Source organism: Barbus barbus (assembly GCF_936440315.1).
Source record: "Barbus barbus genome assembly, chromosome: 5".
In the NCBI taxonomy this organism is placed as follows: domain Eukaryota; kingdom Metazoa; phylum Chordata; class Actinopteri; order Cypriniformes; family Cyprinidae; genus Barbus; species Barbus barbus.
Window position 1 is genome coordinate 8,048,805 of NC_136733.1, and position 25,566 is coordinate 8,074,370.

At 39.5% G+C, this 25,566-nt stretch overlaps 1 protein-coding gene across 1 annotated transcript; it reads left to right on the top strand.

Annotated features, from left to right (window-relative positions):
* Positions 1–5,411: 5,411 nt before the first annotated feature.
* On the top strand, positions 5,412–25,455 carry LOC306870325 (UDP-glucuronosyltransferase 2C1-like). The gene is made up of 6 exons (XM_079417535.1): positions 5,412–6,177; positions 18,977–19,125; positions 23,135–23,266; positions 23,864–23,951; positions 24,039–24,258; positions 24,434–25,455. The coding sequence occupies exons 1-6, from the start codon at positions 5,451–5,453 to the stop codon at positions 24,720–24,722; spliced, it is 1,605 nt and encodes a 534-aa protein (XP_079273661.1). The 5' UTR covers positions 5,412–5,450; the 3' UTR covers positions 24,723–25,455.
* The last annotated feature ends 111 nt before the right edge of the window (positions 25,456–25,566 follow it).

Genomic DNA, 25,566 nt, shown 5'->3' on the forward strand with positions numbered 1-25,566 from the left:
CACTAAATTCTACAACACACACTGCTAATCTGTTTTGTACCTTTAACATACTGACAACCACCATAATAATGCAGGTGGTAAAAGAGAAAGCCACATGAAGAATCAAAGCTCATCACAAGTAGCTTCGCCACAAGCAGAAGTACACTCACCTAAAGGATTATTAGGAACACCTGTTCAATTTCTCATTAATGCAATTATCTAATCAACCAATCACATGGCAGTTGCTTCAATGCATTTAGGGGTGTGGTCCTGGTCAAGACAATCTCCTGAACTCCAAACTGAATGTCAGAATGGGAAAGAAAGGTGATTTAAGCAATTTTGAGCGTGGCATGGTTGTTGGTACCAGACGGGCCGGTCTGAGTATTTCACAATCTGCTCAGTTACTGGGATTTTCACGCACAACCATTTCTAGGGTTTACAAAGAATGGTGTGAAAAGGGAAAAACATCCAGTATGCGGCAGTCCTGTGGGCGAAAATGTCTTGTTGATGCTAGAGGTCAGAGGAGAATGGGCCGACTGATTCAAGCTGATAGAAGAGCAACTTTGACTGAAATAACCACTCGTTACAACTGAGGTATGCAGCAAAGCATTTGTGAAGCCACATCACGCACAACCTTGAGGCGGATGGGCTACAACAGCAGAAGACCCCACCGGGTACCACTCATCTCCACTACAAATAGGAAAAAGAGGCTACAATTTGCACGAGCTCACCAAAATTGGACGGTTGAAGACTGGAAAAATGTTGCCTGGTCTGATGAGTCTCGATTTCTGTTGAGACATTCAGATGGTAGAGTCAGAATTTGGCGTAAACAGAATGAGAACATGGATCCATCATGCCTTGTTACCACTGTGCAGGCTGGTGGTGGTGGTGTAATGGTGTGGGGGATGTTTTCTTGGCACACTTTAGGCCCCTTAGTGCCAATTGGGCATCGTTTAAATGCCACGGCCTACCTGAGCATTGTTTCTGACCATGTCCATCCCTTTATGACCACCATGTACCCATCCTCTGATGGCTACTTCCAGCAGGATAATGCACCATGTCACAAAGCTCGAATCATTTCAAATTGGTTTCTTGAACATGACAATGAGTTCACTGTACTAAAATGGCCCCCACAGTCACCAGATCTCAACCCAATAGAGCATCTTTGGGATGTGGTGGAACGGGAGCTTCGTGCCCTGGATGTGCATCCCACAAATCTCCATCAACTGCAAGATGCTATCCTATCAATATGGGCCAACATTTCTAAAGAATGCTTTCAGCACCTTGTTGAATCAATGCCACGTAGAATTAAGGCAGTTCTGAAGGCGAAAGGGGGTCAAACACAGTATTAGTATGGTGTTCCTAATAATCCTTTAGGTGAGTGTATATACTAATATATAGAAGGTGCACAGAGTCATGCAAACACAAAACACCACCATGGTAACACATATGATACTTAAATAATGCAATAAACTTTCATTAAACAACAGAAGATGTAACAAAGCCCAAATGCACATAAACTGATAACAAAAATTGTTAAAAAACATGATTATTTAAACAAAATACTTTCAAACGTGGAGTGTCACGCAAGGAATTCTGGGAATATCAGTTCACAGCTTGTAAATTATACATCGACTTGTTATTTTTTACTTCTAAAAACTGTAAAATTAAAGATTACACAGGGGGTTACATCTGATTTTTTTCACACACACTCCCACATACAGATTTAAATAACAACAAAAAGTAAAAACAACATATACGATTTTGCTCGTATTTAAAATTTAGCATACTCAGATTTGTGTGTGTGTGTGTGTGTGTGTTTTCTTTATCTATCTAATTCCAACTTTCTTTATCTATCTAATTTAGGTCCAATTCATAAAGAAAAATCTCTGTAAGTGTCTTGCGTTACTCGTTTGCCTGCTTCTAATCCTTGCTCTAGAGCATCATGGTTTTAGGTTTGAAAGATCTATAAACTTATTTGTTAAAACAAAAGTTATATCATTGTTTAATCGTGCTACTTTTCATCACCTTGTAAAGATACCCGGTGTGATTCTAAACGTTTTTTATTTATAAAAGGTTTGTATGAGACATCATAAAAGTCTAAATATTTAACTGTATGGTTGTTTATGTGGATGTTTGTGTAGATGTGTTGAGTGTTTGTGTGCGTGTGTTTGTGTTGAGGGTTGAAAAATATATGAGTGAAAAAAGAAATAACAAAACTAAGTAAAATGAAGTAAATTAAACAACGTTTTCCTACAGCGCAGACCATCTTATTAAAACAATCACCTTGACCCTCCCTATTTATTTAAGTTTGTGGTTATCAACTTCTTTATCTCTCATCTCAGCCTGAACATCAGTTTGAAACCACATTCGAATAGACTATAAATTCATTATAAATACTCAATTCTCAACTTTACCTAACTTCACCAGATGTGTCATAAAAGGTTCAATAGAGCACGCATCCTTTGACCCGTACCTAAACCTTCGACAGAGTTCACACTCGCAGGTGCGTGTCATAAAATAGATGCGATAGAGACGCTTTGATCACCGAACATCTTAGAACGATGATCTGTTTTGATCAATTAACTTTTTACCTTACATTCTAACAAAGTTTACGATGCCAGATCCCCTCAAAAACTCATTAGATTGCAAATGAGTTGAACCCCCAGAAACTTTAGATATTTTACAATGGACCTCTTAATCAGATAAGGTCGGTTCAGTGATCATACATCCAGACACACAGCGACCGTTCTCGTTTCGTCACATTGTGTGAGACAAAATATTTACATTTCATAAGATGTTGTAAAAAAAGTTTATGCGTCTAATTACGTATGAAAATCCAAAACATTTGCTTTCATTTCAGTTTGTTCTCGCACCGGTGTATTTTAACTGACATATCACACTAGAAGTTTTAAGACTGACAAAATCAAAGAGTAAATAAAAGGTCATAAGTGTGAATAACTAAACTAAAATAAAACAAAATTTTCCTGTGGGTTAGAGGTGAATGTTTAAAAGAAAACTTGTGTAACCTAATTTTTAAAATGAAAAATGTCTGGGTTATATAGTGCAGCAGTAGTCTTAAGCTTGACAAAAATCAAAGGGTACTTAAATAAAATATGACAAAACAAACAACATTTTTCCTGCGGGCGTTTGTTTAGAAGAAAACTTGAGTAACCTTTAAAGTGAAGAGTTTTAAGATGAATACTGAATGGTTTCATTAATTAAGAAACGCTAAAGATTTATTAAAAATAACTTAAAAACGTTACTTTGTTTAATTCTTTAAAATGTTCACGTCGGTCTCTCCTTACAGCGTTAGGGGTGGTGATGTAGGTGTGGCCTGACCGCAGCGCTCGTAACCTCATTCTCAGTTTAACACAGAAGTGAGAGGTTATCTGACGGACGGTGCGTAAACTCTTTTAATTTTATAACTTGTGACAACTAGTTTTAAATTGTAATGTTACAAGATTTTTACAAGTATCTTATACTATTGTTTTAACGGTCTGATATTTTTATTTCACACCACGGTAAGCCAATTCTATATTATTTAACTTTGTATCTGTTATAAATTCAAACTTTTTTAAAAAGTACAACATAGATTTTAACAAATATATCTTGTTGTAACGCATCCAATGCTTTTTTGTTATAGATAAACGAACGCGCTCACCTCTTCTTTTTAACTTTGCCAACTAACTAGTTTTAAATTCGAATGATAGAAAAAAACCTGACGTATTGTTTAACTAACATGTCAATGCTTTTTTCTTTTCTACGTTTTTCCTAAAACTGTTTTAACAACACTAGCACGTCTTGACTTGTTGGGAAAAAAACAGTCGTTGTACGTTTTACGTACATGTTTGATCTTTTTTCTTGATATGTATGTGAAAACACTTTAATAAAAACTTCCCTTTATCCCATTTAACACAATTTCATCATTTAAAGTTTAAACCACATAACATTGGCCCCACACACATTGCCATAAATTCCTTAAGATCACTGGGGTGGATGAAACAGATGGCCACTTAGATGGGTGGGGGTGTACAAAACAGGTGTCCAAACAGGTATCCAGTTATGGGTGGAGGGTGGTATTTTTATGAGGGGCAATAAATCTAATTTTGGACACATAGTGCACTACTTCCTCTCTAATATCATATGACGTTCACCAACTCCTCCCATCCAACACCCCCATTTAGTGGCAAAAAAAATACATTTGGCTCCTACAAAGCAAGCTAACATGCAGTACTATCTGTTTCTTCCATTCTATCTAAATATAAAATGCATTTTAATTATGTATTTTTGTAATCGCCATTTTTGAAAAGTGCGCATGTATACCCCGGAGTATGACGTAAGAGGGAACTCGCGATGAATCAAACATCAAATAAAGCAAAATGACAGGGAACAAAAAATAGTAAATTAGTCAGTAGGTGCCATGTTCAATACAGCAGCCTCTTAGAGATCTCTAATCAGTTAAATAGCAAAAGTTATTCCTCCACCACATGAGTGTGACGTCATTAACAATGGTCCTATGCTGTTGAACTAATGTGGTTCAAACGACGGAGATGCGACCGTGTTCGGGAAACAGTCGAGACTAGCTAGTTTGTTTCCACAACAATGCATCGTACTATTGTGGTTAAGCAGTGAGTTACGGCGTTGTTCAGGAAACGCACCCCAGATAACAACCATTGCCATAAGAGCACCAAATAACAAACCACTCATTTGGGTATTTTAGGCTGGTGCTTCATTCACATCCCTCATATCACACGGACACTGCCACACTATATCTAGTTTCATTCAAATGCAACTGCTATCATCTTGTGCCTCAGTTATTGGCTGCTGTAAAATGAAACCAGAGGACTTGTTGCCAGAGTGACTGTTTTGTACACTGTAATAAATTTAAGATAATAAACAGGTAAGATTTTAAAACACTTTCTTCTCATAACGTCATCGTCTTAATGTGTTGAATGTGTAATTAGTGATACAACTGTGCATTATTCATTAAATGTCTGTCTTGTATGAACTTCATTAAGGCTCAAAGCCATTTGTTGGGAGCTGTTTTTCTTTCTGCAACTTTGCATTTAAAGAGCTAATATTTTAACTCAAATCAATATTTTTTATGTAATTATTTACTAATGTGGCAAGTAGCCATGTAATAAGCAGGATAATGTCCAGTTGGTTGTTATTGCAGAATAAAACCCCTTCAGGGTGATGCAATGAGCCCTCTGTTTTGTGCTGGGGTCCTGATTACCCTGTTGGGGTTTATTCTGCTATAACAACCGGCTGGATGTACATTATCCCTTACAAAAAACCAGTCTATAACTCTTGAGTCTATACCTGCTATTTCTTTGAAACTAAAGAGCAGCAAGATCATTTAAGACCTTCCCCTTTATTTGATTGCATAACTTTTGCATGTGCAGGCAGCAGTAGCTCCTCCTCCACATGCTTGTTCAGTCTTACAATGAGTGTTGCTCACTGCCGCCATGAGTCCCAGAGGAAGCGTCTGTCTTTTCCTGTTTCTTCTGTTGAACCTGAACCTCCAGTGTGTGTCAGGAGGTAATGTCATCGTCTGGCCTTCAGAATTCAGCCACTGGCTCAATATAAAAGTCATCCTAGATGCATTGATCGCAAGAGGACACAATATCACAGTGGTGACCCACACAGCTACTCCGTCTGTCAAAACCACCCCATCCGTGGGCTACAATGTGGATATTCTACAGGTGCCTCACACAAAGCAGGACATCCTGGAGAATATGGAAAGAATGCTAAAATACTGGACTCATGATCTACCCAATGACAACATCATCAAGGCTTCAATGAAGGTCAAGGAGATGATTGACTTTGGCACAGAACAGAATCAGGCTGTGTGCCGGGAAGTCTTTGCCAGAAAAGACCTGCTGGAGAAGTGGAGAAAAGAGAAGTTTGACGTCTTACTTGCAGACCCCCTTTTCATGTGCGGGGAGCTGCTGGCACAGAAGCTAAACCTACCGTTAATCTTCAGTCTCAGGTTTACCTTTGGTAACACTGTTGAGAGACTCTGCGGCCAACTGCCGGCACCACCATCCTACGTCCCTGCCGTCGTCTCTGAGAATACAGATGAAATGAATTTCTTGCAGAGACTGAAAAACTTTCTCTTTTATGGCACACAGGATGTCCTGTTTTATCTAGTGGCTAAATCAAAGTGGGATCACTTTTATACAGAAGTCATGGGTATGTAGACATAAACTTCATTTATGTGTCAGCATTACATTGCTGCAATGACAAAGGCCTTTTTCTGTGTTAGATATAATAGATCATAATGTATTATCTGGTATACATAAACATATTACATAAATAAGGGCTAGTTGTTACACATTTTTTGAACACAAATGAACACACTCAAAAATAATGCTTAGGCTCAAATGTGTTTGAAATGCATATAAAATTAATTCAGTTTGGAATAAGTGGTTTTACATTTACATTACATTTACATTTAATTTAGCAGACGCTTTTATCCAAAGCGACTTACAAATGAAGCAATCAAAATCAACAAAAGAGCAATGGTATGCAAGTGCTATAACAAGTCTCAGTTAGCTTAATGCATTACACGTAGCAAGGATTATTTTATTTTTACATATATAACAGATAAAAAGAAAAAGAATAGAGCAATCTAGTGTTAGAGTTTTCTTTATATTTATTATACAATTATCAAAAGCAAAAAAGGCCTCTAACACTAGCTTGCTCTATTCTTTTTCTATTCTATCTGTTTTTCTTTTTATTTATTATAATTTACAAAAAAAAAAAAAAACTTGCTACGTGTACTGCGTTAAGCTAATTGAGATTTGTTATAGCACTTCCATATCATTGCTCTTTTGTTGATTTTGATTGCTTCCATTGTCCTCATTTGTAAGTCGCTTTGGATAAATGCGTCTGCTAAATGATTAAATGTAAATGTATAACCAGGTTTATATTTATCATCAATAAAACCAATTTGTTTTAATCTCATATATTTGAATAAATTCAATATTGTATTTTTCACAGCTAATCGTATTATAACCATATTCATACTTTTTTTAAATAAGTAAATGTAATTGTTTTTACCACCTAGTCTCATGGCATTTACGTACCTGGGTGCACTTTTTAGCGAGACACGAAATACGTACCAATAACTACATATTACTGCAGTTTCAGGTTCCTAAAGAAACAAACACTAGAGGCAGTAAAACTCCAACACCTTTTACTCCTTTTCACACAGAGCTTTCACATTTACAGAGATTTGATTAATAAAGTGTATTTTTCACACAATTACTTTAAGGATATCATGTTACGACTTCAAAACAATATAAATATGCTGAGAGATTTGAAAACTGATGCTTTTGAATGTTAGCATCGCACATATCCAGCCTCGTATCTATGGGTTTTCATGGATGGAAAGTTTGTTCGGTAGCTAACGGAGTACGGAGCCGTACTTAGAAGGCGAGGAGCTCTGGTTCGAATCCCGTGTAACTACGGTTCGACAAAACAGTTCAAAACTGCATAAAAGGAAGTTGAAATGGCACGGTTGCATCAACAAATACGTTTTTATGCCAGTTTTGCATTTGTTAACACTATCGGGTAGGTTTCGGGTTGGGTTTGGTGTAGAGTATATTTCCAACACGATAGAGCATTAACTTTTAGGGACAGACCCCAGATATTTGAATTCTGAACCGCCGCAGTACGTACCTGTAGCAACATAATAAAAATACAGCAATATGTACCTATATCTACGTAATAAAAACTTGCCAGGCTTCACGTATTTAACCTGTGTTTTAGTGCCACTCAGTGGACATTTCTCTTTGAAACTGTGGCGAAACGTGCAGTAAGGTACATAAAACGGTGTCACACAGAAAGTGCACAGAGGTACGTATTTTTATGAGACCAGGCTGGTTTTTACAATGAACAGACTTGTGCTGATTCTAAGGGATTTGAATATATGCATTTTAAAATAAATGATTATTGACTTAATCAAATAGCCATAAAACCTTATAATAAATTATGCCTTTTATCCAGAAATTCAGTTTAGAAGTTCAGAAATCTTAACTGTGTCTCACCTCACATTAATATATTACTGACAAATATGTATTACATTAATCTTTTAACTTTATGTTGTAACTGTGTAATCCAAATGGATGGAAATTTATATGCAGTTCAAAGTAATTTGCGTATATTAGACACACACCTTATAGACACACGAAAACTGTTGAATATTTCCACATTTCTGGCTTAATATAAATAAAATACATAAATTAAAATACAATTAATTACATGTTGACCAGTTGTGATCATATGCCCTTGTTGAGGTGCACTGATGAAGAAAAGCACACTTCTGATCCTTGCACTTCAAAAATATGCACTCCCTGCAAAGGCATGTCACCAAACCCATACAAAATGATTTATATTCTGTACTCTCTGATTGGTTAAGAAAGCTCAGGCCAGTTCTTGGACTCTTGATTTTCAGAAATATTCACATACTTACAAAGGATATAAATCTGTCACAAGGAAACTGTGTGTAAGCCTTTATCTAATGATGTGTGTGACGTACAGTATTTGTGCACATAAAAACACAAGCAAGATAAAACAAGCTCTTGGGTAATTGGACTTTTGACTCCTTTTAAACATTACAGTTCCTCAGATATAGTCCCTCTTAAGTCTCAATGTAACATAAAATTTTATGAATCCTTTTAAATTATCTTTATTCCTCTATGAAAGGCTATTTTTCACTTTAGTTCAAAATTTAACCAAGGTAATTTATAAAAAGAAAATCATATCTGCTATAAGAGCAGTCTGTGCAAGCATTAGGAAATATTGTGACCAAAACTCTATCAAGAGTATTTTCCCATTTTGAGCCACACCACTGTTTGCTTAATTCCTGTGTTCTGAGTCAGTGTCATGTTACACTTATACAAAGAACTAGATAATACAAAGCCTTCACAAATCGTCTTAAACATGAACAAACAAATTCTGGGTCACCAGATAAACTGACAGCTCTGGCAAGAACTTCTAACAGTATTTTACTGCAAACATAAATGTAGCCATATTCCATTGAAGAATATGATGTTTTATTTCTATAGTCAACATAAACAGTTCTGGCTAATAAAAAAAAAACAGAAAAAAAAAATGGTATGAAGGTTGTACAGAGTCCAAAACCACTTTGAATAGCTTCCCCGAGGTTATAACACATCATTGTGAATAGCCTCAATCTTTCCAAACAATACAAGAAACATAAAACCACTGATAAGGTGCACTTTGCCACGCAGTTATTTCACATTCAAGTGCACTGGAGCAGCACATCCTGCAAATTACATAATATTATCATGAGTTTTTGTTTTTTTCATAGTTATTCCTATTAGAAGGTTAAATGGGCCATTCCTACACTGTAAAAAACAAAAAATCTGTAAAATATACGGTAAAAAAATGGCAGCTGTGGTTGCCGGAATTTTTCCGTAAAAATTACGGTAGCAACATTTTAGGTTTTATGGTTTTAACTTAAATTTACATTTAAATACAGTAGTTTCATTAACTGACTTAATGTTAATATACCAACCTATTGAAGTATTGAAATCTGTTTTTTACCTTTGTAATACAATGATAACCACCAAAAGCAGGTGGTGATTAGAAAGTCACATGATAAACCAAAGCTCATCAATCTTGCTCATTCCACCAAAGCTCATTCCAATCTTGGAAACATGCTTTATAGGCTATGCATTGAAAGTGAAACTTAAAAAAACAGCACGTATAAGAAAGCGATTGCACGCGATCACAGATTACACGCTTCCCAGCCGAAACAACCCCCCACGTGAAACTGAAATAATAATCTCCGGTATTTTGGCCATATTGCCCATCTAATGGTGCGTTCACACCGGACGCGACTTGTGCGAATAAATCGCGCTATTCGTACGTAGTTGGACGCGTGAACATTTTGGGTTTAGTCGCTTCATTCGCGCGTGAAATTCGCTTCATTCGCGCGTGAAATTCACTGCACAACAGACGCGAATTCGCAAACACGCAAAACACTCGAAACGCTCAATTCGCGCCGTCATTCACGCGAATCGCGTCATTCACGCGAATCGCGTCATTCGCGCCGCCTCATTCGCGCGAATCGCGCCGCAGGATGTCTATTCGCGTCTTTGCATTGACTTAACATGTAAATCACTCGCGCTTAACGCTTCATTCGCATCTGGTATTCGCGCGTAGTTGGACGCGTGGACATTTTGGGTTTACTCGCTTCATTCGCGCGTGAAATTTGCTTCATTCGCGCGTGAAATTCACTGCACAACAGACGCGAATTCGCGTCATGGGCGGGGCTTCTGCCAGGGGGCACAATGACTGCCACAGAGAGGATATGTATAGAATTTGGCAAATAAAATCAGCCCTTTATGTGCTATGGAAACACTGGACGCGTGTATTTCAGCCGAGAATGTAGTTGTTTAAAACTCAAATCTGCGGTTTATTTATAAAAACAGCCCCTATTTGAAAATGTGCTTCGCCGATTTCGGAGCCGTGAGCTCCAGGCGATCACCGGGCGCTCGTGCTCATGTATCCCGAAGAGAGGAGCATAACCTCGGCTAGTCCTTCTGACATTTGCCGCTGGCTCTGATGTCTCTGTAGTGGATAAACATAAGATATAATTTGTTTTGGGTAAATCTAACAGGTAATCTTTGGTCTATAGTACAGCTCCGGATACAGCTACGATGATTTAGTCCTCTATTGTTGTTTTGATTTCTGCCTCGCTCGTAACACGTCACTACTAGAGCAAGCTCCTGATTGGTTAGCGCGGCTCGAATATCCGCCAAAGTTCACGCGTCAAACGCTCGAAACGCTCAATTCGCGCTGCGTCATTCGCGCGAATCGCGCCGCAAGATGTCTATTCGCGTCTTTGCATTGACTTAACATGTAAATCACTCGCACTTAACGCTTCATTCGCGTCTGGTGTGAACGCACCATTATGGTGCGTTCACACCGGACGCGACTTGTGCGAATAAATCGCGCTATTCGCGCGTAGTTGGACGCGTGAACATTTTGGGTTTACTCGCTTCATTCGCGCGTGAAATTCGCTTCATTCGCGCGTGAAATTCACTGCACAACAGACGCGAATTCGCGTCATGGGCGGGGCTTCTGCCAGGGGGCACAATGACTGCCACAGAGAGCATATGTATAGAATTTGGCAAATAAAATCAGCCCTTTATGTGCTATGGAAACACTGGACGCGTGTATTTCAGCCGAGAATGTAGTTGTTTAAAACTCAAATCTGCGGTTTATTTATAAAAACAGCCCCTATTTGAAAATGTGCTTCGCCGATTTCGGAGCCGTGAGCTCCAGGCGATCACCGGGCGCTCGTGCTCATGTATCCCGAAGAGAGGAGCATAACCTCGGCTAGTCCTTCTGACATTTGCCGCTGGCTCTGATGTCTCTGTAGTGGATAAACATAAGATATCATTTGTTTTGGGTAAATATGGCAGGATTGGCATTCCATATAAACCTGATTATTTTGTGAAATGGATTTAAAAAATACCTTTTATTTACAGTTTTCTTCAGTATTCATGAAGGCTGCTGTAAATAAAGTAAAAGAAAGCAAAAATATTAAATAGTTGACAGGCTGTATCAACAAGTACAGTGAGGGAAAAAAAATTTGATCCCCTGCTGATTTTGTACGTTCTCCCACTGACAAAGAAATTATGAGTCTATCATTTTAATGGTAGGTTTATTTCAACAGTGAGAGACAGAATTATAACACAAAAATCCAGAAAAACACATTTAAAAAAAATTATAAATTGATTTGCATTTTCATGAGTGAAATAAGTATTTGATCCCCTATCTTTCAGCTAAATTTCTGGCTCCCAGGTGTCTTTTATACAGGTAAGGAGCTTTGATTAGGAGCACTCTCTTAAAGGGAGTGCTCCTAATCTCAGTTTGTTACCTGTATAAAAGACACCTGTCCACAGAAGCAATCAATCAGATTCCAAACTCTCCACCATGGCCAAGACCAAAGAGCTGTTCAAGGATGTCAGGGACAAGATTGTAGCCCTACACAAGGCTGGAATGGGCTACAAGACCATCACCAAGCAGCTTGGCGAGAAGGTGACAACAGTTGGTGCAATTATTCGCAAATGGAAGAAACACATAATAACTGTCAATCTCCCTCGGACTGGGGCTCCATGCAAGATCTCACCTCGTGGAGTTTCAATGATCATGAGAACATGAGGAATCAGCCCAGAACGTACACGGGAGGATCTTGTCAATGATCTCAAGATAGCTGGGACCATAGTCACCAAGAAAATGATTGGTAACACACTATGCCGTGAAGGACTGAAATCCTGCAGCGCCCGTAAGGTCCCCCTACTCAAGAAAGCACATGTACAGGCCCATCTGAAGTTTGCCAATGAACATTTGAATGATTCAGAGGAGAACTGGCTGAAAGTGTTGTGGTCAGATGAGACCAAAATCGAGCTCTTTGTCATCAACTCGACTCGCCGTGTTTGGAGGAGGAGGAATGCTGCCTATGACCCCAAGAACACCATCCTCACTGTCAAACATGGAGGTGGAAACATTATGCTTTTGGGGGTGTTTTTCTGCTAAGGGAACAGGACAACTGCACCGCATCAAAGGGATGATGGATGGGGCCATCAAGGCCAGGACATTGAAGCCGGCCAGGGCAATGAAAATGGGTCGTGGATTGGTATTCCAGCATGATAATGGCCTACAATACACGGCCAAGGCAAAAAAGGAGTGGCTCAAAAATAAGCACTTTAAGGTCCTGGAGTGGCCTAGCCAGTCTCCAAGGCCCGGTAGCATGAAAGTCCTTAAATAATTTGACTTAGAGGTATCCCTGAGGGGAAAAAAATTCCCTGAGGTAAGGGATTTCTTTAAGAGCGTTGCAACAAACGTCTCAACTGTCACCCTTACCTAAGTGTTTATACTAAGCGTTTCACGGTAGTCCCTGGTAGAGGTCTGCACGGGCTTTAAACTGAAGCCCGAACCCGGCCCGTACCCGCGATCATTTAACCCGACCCGACCCGACCCGACAAATACATTTACATGTTAAGCCCGAACCCGAGGTCCACTCTATTTCTCACAGCAAATAAATACCATTTTTGCAATATGTTATATTTTCTCACGGCAAATAAATAATGTCGTCTCTCAGTTGTTGAATTTCGCGCAGACGTTGCCACAACGTAAATGTGTTTGCTCAGTCCGATCTCATGAAAGTGCGAATACCACGAATTGTATCTGTAGTGCTTATGATACGCAGTTTTCGTGTGCATATGATACGCACTTTATGGGGTGTAATACGCACTCCGCACCCCTAATCCTAACCAAGGGGTTTACAGTACGTAGCATATGCATGCAAAAAAAAATTTTGGTGTATAAATGGCACTAGAAATTAATTTGTGGTATAGATACGCACTTTCATGAGATCGTGTTTCATAATCTGCTACTGGGCCGGCCCTCTGTCAAATTTTAAAACCCAGTGTAGCCCTTGAGCCAAAAAGTTTGCCCACCCCTGGGCTACACAGACCACAGACACACAGGTAGAGCCTGTGTGTCTGTGTAGCAGATGCACATTGCACATCTGCGCACGCAACTTTCTCTCTCGCGCGTGCCGGTCACCACAACACAGCAAGCAGGCAAAGCACACGGCACGCAAACTATATATAGCCCATTTAGTTTTTCTTAGTTACAAACCCGAACCCGACCCGAACCCGACGCTGTTCAATAAACATTAACCCGAACCCGACCCGAAACCCGCACATTTTTCGGGACCCGTCGGGCTCGGGTCGGGTAGCAGACTTCTAGTCCCTGGCAACATATGGCAATGGGCGCCGCGGTTGCTATAGTTACTACATCGCACAATAAATATAGATATGTATATCTCTGACAATAAATGGAACATAACGAAATACAAACCTAACAAACCAAAACACGAACAAATAAACGAGCGCTGCCTGTCACTGTGCTGTTTTGTGAACAGTTGTTACCAAGGAAACCGCTTTGTATCTGCAGTTAAAGTGCCTCCTGCTGACCAATGACATAAAATTTACCAAATGTGAAAATTAACCCATGTTTTGATGCTGCAAACACGTAGAGTTGTAAATGAGAACAGGTGGATCGCCAAGAAGATAATGCATTATAAAAATCTAAAGAGTTAAGGCACACAGTATATTGTATTTATATTGTTATTTAATTAATGTAGGCTAATAATTGATTAATAGTAATTGTATAAATGAATATAATAATTGAAATAATTAAAAACATTATATAAAACTTTGGGTAACACTTTATAATAACGTCCAGTTATAAGTAATTTATAAGTGATTAGTTAATGATTAACAAATCGTTTACAAAACATTCATAAGCAATTAATAAGTGATATGCTAACAATTTGTGTATGTTTTGTTAATTCATTTAAAAGTCATTTACAAGTAATTAGCTAATGATGAACTAATCGTTTACAAAACATGACTATGCATTCATAGATGATTAATAATTGATATGTTAATATTTTTATCTATGTTTTGTAGAATAAGTTTTGAATCATTTACAAGTGATTAGATGATGATGAACTAATCATTTACAAAACATAACTATACATTCACAAATGATTAAGTATATGCTAACAATTTATAAATCTGTCATAAGTTATCTTTAAATATAGCATCATGAAATAATCAAACAGATCCTTAATGGTTAATAGTTAATAGTTAATATATTATTAATCACTTATAAATCATTGAAATGTCAACATTGTACTATTATCTCAATAATCATTATAAATCATTTACAAATCTTTCTGCATCCCCTAATCTAAAGTGTAAACTAATCATCAGTTGTAAATGTTTTACAAACTTTATTGTTTCCAGTCGTGTGTGCGTAAATATATATATATATATATATATATATATATATTCACAAACAACCTGTAACCTGGAAGGTTTGTAAAACATTTACAACTGATGATTAGTTTACACTTTAGATTAGGGGATGCAGAAAGCTTTGTAAATTATTTATAATGTTTATTGAGATAATAGTACAATGTTGACATTTCAATGATTTATAAGTGATTAATAATATATTAACTAGTAACTATTAACCATTAAGGATGTGTTTAATTATTTCATGATGCTATTTATAAAGATAACTTATGACAGATTTATAAATCGTTAGCATATTACTTAATCATTTGTGAATGTATAGTTATGTTTTGTAAATGATTAGTTCATCATTAGCTAATTACTTGTAAATTACTTTTAAATGAATTAACAAAACATACACAAATTGTTAGCATATCACTTATCACTAATCGCTTATGAATGTTTTGTAAATGATTAGTTAATCATTAACTAATCACTTATAAATGACTTATAACTGGACGTTATTATAAAGTGTTACCGCTGGAATACACTACACGACTTTTAAAATCTGAACAGATTTTTAAAACATTAGGCATCATACACTTACCGACTTTGTAAATAGTGACAAAGGGAAAAGTACTCGGTTACTATCGTACTATCCCTGAGATATGGGAACGAGTACTGAGTCGTAAGACGCTTGTATGGGAAAAACTCTTTTTTTCCTCTTCAACTGAAGCCTTTTCAATCACGCAGTGAAACTGCACGTCCATTGGTTCGTGCAGTGCTATAAAATCGAACCAATGGCTCGGCGGCGGCGCTGAGCGAGCCTATGGCTATGCAGCCCGCCATAGCCTGCCAGAATGGGCGGGGCCTCTGGCTATATAATCGCCCGCTTCGCTGCCGCATCTCAGATTTCTTTGAATGAAGCAACTGAGGCGTGCAGCTCATAGCACATCCAGGAACGCAGTACTCATTCCCATATCTCAGGGAACGTTCCCTTTCGATATTCCACTCGTACTGCATCGTAAGACGCTTGTATGGGAACCAGTCCAATCACGCCGTGCTATGATGGGGAACGACTCAAACCATGACTCACGTGGGAGTAAGACCCAGGGGAGTTAATAAAATACACCAAGCACAGGCTGAGCCATCAGGGTCATCCGTGGCCTTGGTGTCGTCCCGTAAGGTTGATACTTGGTGTCTATATAATATGGACCGCCCAAGTGAAGGAGGGACTTGAACAATGTTGGTCAAGTGCATCCATGAGACTGCTTAACTAGCCGGAGGTGGCGAACTAAGCAGAAAGGACTCTGGCCTGCAAGGCAGGGATGTCCAGGTTGTAAAGCCTTACAAATGTGGACGACCAGGACCAGCCGGCCGCCTCACAAATTTCCGAAATGGACACCCCGCTGGACCATGCCCAGGAAGAGGCAATGCCTCTGGTGGAATGGGTTCTGACTCCAATGGGGCACTGCAAGCCCAAGGAGGAGTATGCTAGGGTGATAGCATCCACTAACCACCTGGAAATTCTTTGCTTCGTAACAGGGCGATCTTTAGCGCGGTTACCAAAGCTGACAAAAAGCTGTTCTGATCTCCTGTATGAGGCGGAGCGCTCGATGTATACCCCCAGGGCCCTGACGGGGCCAGCCTTGGTTTCAGGACGACCTTGAAGGGCAAGCAGGGTTGATGGAAAGGGCCTGTAGGTCTCCTACTCGCTTAATTGACGCCACTGCTAACAGCAGGACGGTTTTAAACGAGAGTGTTCTGAGGCTTGGATTGCAATGGTTCCAATGAGGGGGCCTTCAAGGCCTTCAGTACGGATGGTAAGTCCCAAGGTGGAACTGTACGAGGATACGGGGATAATTCACCTGGCGCCTCATAAAAACTGGACCACCGCACTATTCCTGCCCACTGATTGGCCAGCAATAGGGGCATGAAAAGCCGCTATGGTTGCTGCGTAAACTTCGATGGTGGATGAAACGCTGTTTATCCAGCATCTCCTGCAGAAATGAAGAACCACTGATACATAGGATACATTGGAGGTACTTTCCGCCTCTTTCATCTCCATCAACGTGAGCCAAAGTTGGCGTTCCAATACTACCCTGGACATCAACCGACCGATGGCCTGGGCTTTGGTGGCGCGCAGGGCCAGGTCCGTCGTGCTCCTCAGGTCCCTGAGCGAAGCTGCATCAAGACCGGCCTCCTCGCTGGCGAGCATCTTGGCCTGGAAGATCTGGAGCACAGCCATAGAGTGCAGTGCCGAAGCCGCTTGTCCAGTCACCAAGTAGGCGTGTCCAGCAAGTGCAGACGTGGCTCTGCACGGCTTGGACAGATGGTTCCCTCACCTTCCATCCGATAGCTGTGGGCGGGCAGAGATGCGCGGCCACGGACTCATCCAGAAGGGGCAGGTGTTTGTATCCCTTTTCTTCAGCGCCGTCAATGGACGTAGCAGAAGGTCGGATGCAAGACGAGTAGGGGGCACGCCATGATTTAGTGAGCTCATCGTGGACTTCAGGAAAGAAGGGGGACGAGTGTTGGCGGGGGGCTTGCTGGCGCCCCGGGAGAAACTACTCGTTCAGCCTGCTGCGAGATGGCTCCTCAGGCGGAGACCACTCGAGCCCGAGCTCACTGACGGCCTTTGGGTCTGGCGCTGCGTGAAGAGGATGGCGGCAAGAGGGCAGGCTCAGTCACCGAGCCCGATAACTCCTCCGCGTATGAAGCCACCAGAGAAAGGCTGTCCAACTCGTGGACCCCCCACCGAACGAGATCATGTCGCTCGCAGCTGCAGAGCTCGCAGCCATTGGTTCGATTTTATAGCTCTGCATGAACCAATGGACGTGCAGTTTCACTGCATGATTGAAAAGGCTTCAATTGAAGAGGAAAAAATAGTTTTTCCCATACAAGCATCTTACGACACCGTACGAGTGGAATATCGAAAGGGCATCATACATTACGTGACTGAAGATCATACACTACCAGGCTTTAAAGTTGTTCCGATCACAATGAACTCACGCAGAAACGTGCGCCTTGTTGCTAGGAGACGCATGACAAATGAAAACATATGCGTTCCAAAATTGGCTGAAAATATCAAACATGTTTGATATCCTCCGACTGGATAGAATCAAAGACTGAAGCTAAAACGTCGGAGTCTGTGACCATGATACACTACACTATTTTCTCTGGAATCTGTCAGCTGTAATCTGCAGACTGTCTCTGACTTTCCTCAGCTATCGTCAACTTTTTCATACTGTAAAATCGGGGGGAAATCGGGGCAAAAATCGCGTAGTGTATTCCAGGCTTAAGATGACTTAAGGGAGCTGTTTTGGTCTCTTAAATTTAGCAAGGTGAAATAGTTAATAAGGACTTTGTAGCAACGCTTAAGGGAACACTTAGATAATTAAGGGGAATACTTAATGACTGCCTTAAGGTTCCTTAAATTGACCCTTAGGATTTTTCTTGCAACCCAAGTTTCACTAAGGGTTCCCTTAACCTTATAACTAAGGGATTTCTTAGTTTAAGGGCTTTCATGCAACCGGGCTCAGACCTTAATCCCATAGAAAATCTGTGGAGGGAGCAGAAGGTTCGAGTTGCCAAACATCAGCATCGAAACCTTAATGACTTGGAGAGGATCTGCAGAGGAGTGGGACAAAATCCCTCCTGAGTGTTTTGTGAAGGGGTCAAATACTTATTTCACTCATTAAAATGCAAATCGATTTATAACTTTTTTGAAATGCGTTTTTCTGGATTTTTTTTTTTTATTATTCTGTCTCTCACTGTTCAAATAAACCTACCATTAAAATTATAGCCTGATCATTTCTTCGTCAGTGGGCAGACATACAAAATCAAAAAAAAAAATCCCTCACTGTAGCATTTTTCTTTTTCAAAGTTTTTTTTTAAATAAATAATATTTATTATATGGTCCAACATCTCTGGGATTTTGCACTCTTTAAACTCTTGTAGAAATCTGTATACCTGGAATAAAATCTTTATTGAAGTATAGCATAGGCGCACTCATGGGCCGAAGTATGTATCGAAAGAGATCAGGACATGGAGGCTGTAGATAAAGCAGAAGAAAGCCAAATTTTTGAACACTTGATCTACTGTACATCAACTGAGTGGCACTGTATCTCTGTATATCTCAGGAAAACCCACAACAATGTGTGAGACCATGGGAAAAGCCGACATCTGGTTGATTAGAACTTACTGGGATTTTGAGTATCCACGACCACTCCTGCCTAATTTTAAATTTGTTGGAGGACTACACTGCAAACCCGCCAAGCCTCTGCCAAAGGTAAGGACTTTGTTTTGCTTTTTTGAAATATCTGCTCTTCTGAAATTTTCTTAATGCCTTTATATTTTTTATATATTATATAAAAAAACTGCCAAACCCCCCTCACTGGAAACTATATTCCGTCTAATCAGTAAACTGATGCTGGACATGTCATCACGCTCACTTTGAATGCCCAATACAATATAGTTCACCTTAGTTTTTCATGTGCTGTTATATCAGGATGTTGGATCAGCAGATCTTAAATTCTTAAATTTGTAATCCCACGCTACTTTGACCTCAAAAGATACTGTGGATTTGCAGTGTCAGTCCCATTTTGTAAACTGCACGTGGCACACTTTGACCATTATACCTTATTTCCAGGGCTTAATTTGTGCCGGAACAAAAAAATCCGAAAATCCTCCGAAATCCAATCCGGCACCTCATTTTGTCGGATCCCCCTCCTCATGCACCAATGAAAGACGTTTGTGCTGACCTATAATGTGCATAATATGAAAAATCCTCTATAATGACCGCGCTTGTGGCACATCTACATTTGAAACAAAGAACCTGTGCATGCAAAAGACACGACATGTGAACTGCTCTGCTCTCACAAGACATTATGCACGGATCCATAGCCTATACACATGCGTTTTCTTTCTCAGCTGTTCACATTTACTTAAGAAAAAACCTGGATACTGGCCAGGACGGCCATTTTAGCGTAATTTTGTGTGTATTTGACCACTTAAACTCAACAACAAACTACTAAAAATTACTCAATATGATACTCGCTAGGCGGCTTTGGATGTGACTGTGAGCACTCAGCCTTGAAACAGCCTCTGGAGCACGCCAGTACCGATTGGCTTAAAAACACGTGCAAATTACACATTTTTGTGACGATGCAACAACGACACGATTAAGCAAGTGACAATTTTGACATCTGTCCTGAAATGGGAGTGCAAGCCTTGGATCAACAACAGCGTGCAGCAGCTCGTATTGCAGACGAGATGCGCTGCTGTGAAGCCGCTTTGAGAGCGTGAAAGAGAGAAGACGCGGTCCATACAGGGCTCTAGACTCATTTTTCCCCACTGGTCGCACTTTTGCGACTAACTTTCTCAGTTTGTCGCACAAGCACATAATTTGGTCGCATTTTTTATTTATTTTTTTTTGCTACGACATTTGATTAATCAATGCATGCAGATGAACTTTTAACAGTTTATATTATAGTTATATGGTAACGAAAGTGTTCAACATTCAACCCGTTCTTTTTCATCGGTAGCCTATATTATCTGTGATTTAAATTTTGTGAACAGGAATTCCTTTTTTCATGCGCTTTCACTTTCAAATTCGTGATCTTGGTGTCACGTTTTACAAGAAAAGATAATTGTCTGTTTTGCTTGTATCTATACACCTTTCATTTTAAGACTAAAACAAAGATGGATTCATTGTTATTCTTAATTAAAAAGCACAACTACAAGAAAACAGTAGGTTACAATGACAAACTAGCTTACATAACATTTTTTAACAAAAAGGAATAAGAAGAGGCATAGGACACATCACAGGTTGTATTATTTACCGACTAATAGCCTAAATTACAGAATGTTTAGCAAACACTGAGGAATCAAATAAATAATAATACAAAAAAAATAAGGAAAGCCTCTATAGCATAATGTGAGGTAAACAGCAAAGATAACAAGCTTTTCAAAACTAACTGGCTGTCGCTGACAGGACTTGCATGTTTTTTTTCTACAAGAATATCAACATGTTAACCTTCTCTGGTTTAAAAAGCGGTCTTTTACTTTAGTTTGAAAACCAAATTCTCCATTTCAGCTCGCGCTGAAAGCGCCCCTCTTCATGTGATCAGTGAAATCTGACTCCTGCTACAATGTGCCGTGGCTCTGCAGCGCACGCTGTATGAAGCAGATGCTTTGGAGCAGCGCAGACCATGCACACGCACAAGTGTGACCACGTCAAATTTTAACTCACACATTCTCAAAAAAAGGTTGCAGAGCCCTGCCATACTTGCTATATTGAATAAATGTTTGCAGGAATGTCCCTTGTTATAAACTTGAAAGCTGCGGGGTTGAGTAAAACTGTACACACAATCCCCCACAAAATTCTAGACAGGATTTATTATAACTCTATTACAGAGATTTGTGAAATAAAATTCCATTATTTTTTAGTAGCCTACCCATAAACAGTTTTATTAAGTCACTAATGAAAAGTTAGATATAGGGGAAAAAACATGTCAGGGCAATAATTTAACTGAATTTTTACATTACATTTGTAATTGTAATGTTTGAAGCACAGATGGCACAGACACGGAATATCCCACACGTCCTGTGGCTGCGCTTGACATTTGCGTATACTTTCTGCAGCCACTTTGCACCTCACCGACCATGACGGACAAGATGGCGCTGCTGATGGCAGCTATTGTGCGTTGCTCTCCAGTGTTTGTACTGTTTTTGTTTATTTTTCCTGTTTTTTGTTTTTCAAATAAGATCAGTTTTACCAGGGATTACCTGCTGAACATTTGGCAGAACACACCACAAAATCTTTTACCGGATTTAGATTTTTCGGACGTTTTGTTGATCATTGTAGTTGGCGGAGCCGTAGCTCCGAATCAACGAATCAACGGGGAAAATTGTGCGGCGGCGGGGAGTTCTGCTCGTTCATTCTCGTGAGTGTCTACATTCCACCGCAAGCGCACGTGAGCACAGCTTTACAGAAACTCGCTGATCTGATCACAGAGAGTGAGCAACAACACCCGGACTCTGTTTTAATCATTCTCGGGGACTTTAATAAAGCAAATCTCTCCCGTGAACTGCCAAAATACAGACAGCACATCACATGTCCCACCAGAGACAGTAATATATTGGATCACTGTTACACAGCGATAAAGGAGCTCCTCAGGGCTGCGTACTCTCGCCACTGCGCTTCTCCCTCTACACCAACGACTGCACATCTAAAGACCCCTCTGTCAAGCTCCTGAAGTTTGCAGACGACACCACACTGATCGGCCTCATCCGGGGCGGTGACGAGTCTGCTTACAGACAGGAGGTTAAGGAGCTGGCTGTCTGGTGCAGTCTTAACAACCTGGAGCTTAATATGCTCAAAACTGTGGAGATGATCATGGACTTCAGGAGAATCCCCCCTGCTTTCCCCCCACTCACCATCATGAACAGCACTGTGACTGCAGTGGAGTCATTCAGATTCCTGCGCACCACCATCTCTCAGGACCTGAAGTGGGATATTCACATAGACTCCATTGTCAGAAAGGCCCAGCAGAGGTTGTACTTTCTTCGCCAGCTGAGGAAGTTCAATCTGCCACAGGAGCTGCTGATACAGTTCTACTCCGCCATCATTGAATCCATCCTCTGCACTCCAATAACTGTCTGGTTAAGCTCAGCTACCAAATCTGACCTCAGAAGGCTACGGAGGGTAGTCCGGACTGCTGAGCGAATCATTGGTACAACCCTCCCCACTCTCCAAGAACTGTACTTATCCAGAGTGAGCAAAAGGGCTGGCAAAATCACTCTGGACCCCTCACATCCAGCACACTCCCTCTTTGAACTGTTACCGTCTGGTCGACGCTACAGAGCTCTGAGCACCAGAACGACCAGACACAGGAACAGTTTCTTCCCTCAGGCAATCCATCTCATGAACACTCAACAATAAACATGGAACACACAACTATAATACATTATCCATTCACCACACTCACTTATTTTATTTTTATTTTCTCATTTCTAATTTGCACATACTTGACCTGTACATAGTTGTCTATATTATATATTGTGTTTTTGCTGCTTCGTACATTGCCTATTTGGATATTTGTATATTATTCTTTTATTATCTGTGTCCTGTCCTGTTGCTGTCTTTTGTTGCACTGTGGAGCTTCTGTCACTACAACAAACTCCTTGTATGTATAAACATACTTGGCCAATAAAGCTCATTCTGATTGTGATTCTGATGTGAGCTTCACAGAGAGATTTTTTGTGTAACAGTATGTGCTCATTTGTATGTCTTTTAGGAACTGGAGGAGTTTGTTCAGAGCTCAGGTGATCATGGCATCATTGTGTTCTCATTGGGTTCCATGATCAGCAACCTGACTATGGAAAGAGCAAAAACCATTGCTTCTGCTCTTGGTCAGATTCCACAAAAGGTGTGCAACTTTTTATCTTTTTATAGCAATAGAACAGCTGCCTTCTGGAAATATTTTTTTCATTAATTTTGTCTGTAGGGATTTCAATCCCAAAAACCAAAAGGTACAAGACTGTGTACTAATGTCTTTAATGAGGCAAAACTCATTGTGAATTACGGACAGTTCAGCCAAAAACAAAAATTCTCTTATCAATTACTCAACACCACATTGTTTCAAGTCATATGAATTAAGCACTTAATCCAAGTCTTCTGAGAAGACACAATCGCGTTACATGATCAAGCAAGCACATTTGAGCTTCTCTGTTTGCCATATTTGAGGTTATCTATATATATTTTTATATGCAAATTAAAGTATAAATTAATCTGCTCATCATACAAAGCAATTATGTACTCTCTTAACAACCTCAGTTATTTAGGTGTTTTAAAAGGGTTACCAGTATACTTTTTGTTTTTAAATCTATGTAGGAAAAATAAATACTTTTACTTTAAAAAAGTAAAGTTTTTTTGTTTTTTTTTATACAGAACTCAACTTTTCTATTCATATGCTCAGTGTCGTATAGCAACTGTTAATAAATCCACCATATGTGTATTTGCACAGGTTGTTTGGCGTTATCATGGGGAAACACCAGAAACTATTGCCCCCAATACAAAAATCTATGACTGGATCCCACAGAATGATTTGCTTGGTAAGGAAAGTGTTGTCATTTTGACGCATTATACATGAAGAATATTAATTGATGTCATATAGATACAGACTTTATTTTATCTGATAGGTCATCCAAAAACTAAGGCCTTCATTACCCATGGTGGGACAAATGGACTGTATGAGGCTATTTATCATGGTGTCCCAATGGTGGGCTTGCCACTGTTTGCTGACCAGCCTGATAACCTAATGCACATGAAAACCAAAAGAGCTGCTGTTGTTCTTGACATAAACAAAATGCAGTCTGAAGACCTGGTGGATGCTCTCAAGACTGTCTTAAATAATCCATCGTGAGTTAAGTCTAAAGGACTTTTCCAGTTAGTTTCCTTACTTTAGAAATAACGCTGAATTGTTTTTTAGTCAGAAGGCTAGAAACAGGGTGGAAAATGTTTGTGTATTACTACATTTATATTGGATTATGAACAAAAATGTTAAATAATTTCCATTTCTTCCATTTCTAATCAGATACAAGGAGAGCATCATGAGACTATCCAGAATCCACCACGATCAGCCAATGAAGCCTTTGGACCAGGCAGTTTACTGGATTGAATATGTGATGCGGAATAAAGGAGCTAAACATCTCAGAGTCCAGGCACATGATCTGAGCTGGTATCAGTACCACTGCCTGGATGTATTGGCCTTCTTACTCTCAGTTGCTGCAGTGATCACATTCCTCTTTATAAAAACATGCGGTTTCCTTTTCCGTAAATGTTTCAGCAAGACTCGTCCTGATACCAAAGCAAAAAAAGAGTAAAAGAGAGTGAATACAAAGTAGGTTACCATAGAAGCGTTGCCTTCAATTGACTGTGGTACGTGTCATCATCACATGTGTTTGATGGCCAGTGTGCATTTTGTGTACATTCCAAACTGTATGTTCTTATTGAAACGAATACATGTGAATGTTAATAATTATGTACAATAATTACATGACATAAATAAAAGCATTTCTTTAATATAATACATATTACTGTTTGCTGAGCTGTAAACTAAATGTAGGCTCGAACTGAGGGGTTCATTTACAGTCAGTGATGACAATGGTTTTAAATCAGTGAGGGAACTCTAGCTGGAGAGTCAGGGGCCATTTATTTACTTCATAATTTCCAGGACCTTTTCAGAGTCTGTTTAAATAGAAATATCTAAGATTATAGTAAAATTAGATTTTTTTATGACTCAAGTTATAAATATGGTGTATTGGAAAAACTATATTGGGTTCCAAGTTCAGCAAATCAGTCAGAGTCAGCTTTTAGATTAAATTTACAGATGCATCTCAAAAAATGTTGAATATGGTGATAAAGTTAATTTTTTCTTGTAACTTATTACTCATATATTTTGGATTCATTACATGTAAAGTAAAACAATATCTAATATCTATTTTTTGTTTTAATTTTGATGATTAGAGCTTACAGCTAATGAAAGTCAAAAATCAGTATCTCAAAATATTAGAATATTTACATTTGAGTTTCAATAAATGACCGTCCATACAGTATAAATTCTGAGTATCTCTTGTTCTTTGAAACCACAATAATGGGGAAGACTGCTGACTTGGCAATGGTCCAGAAGACAATCATTGACGCCCTCCACAAAGAGGGTAAGTCACA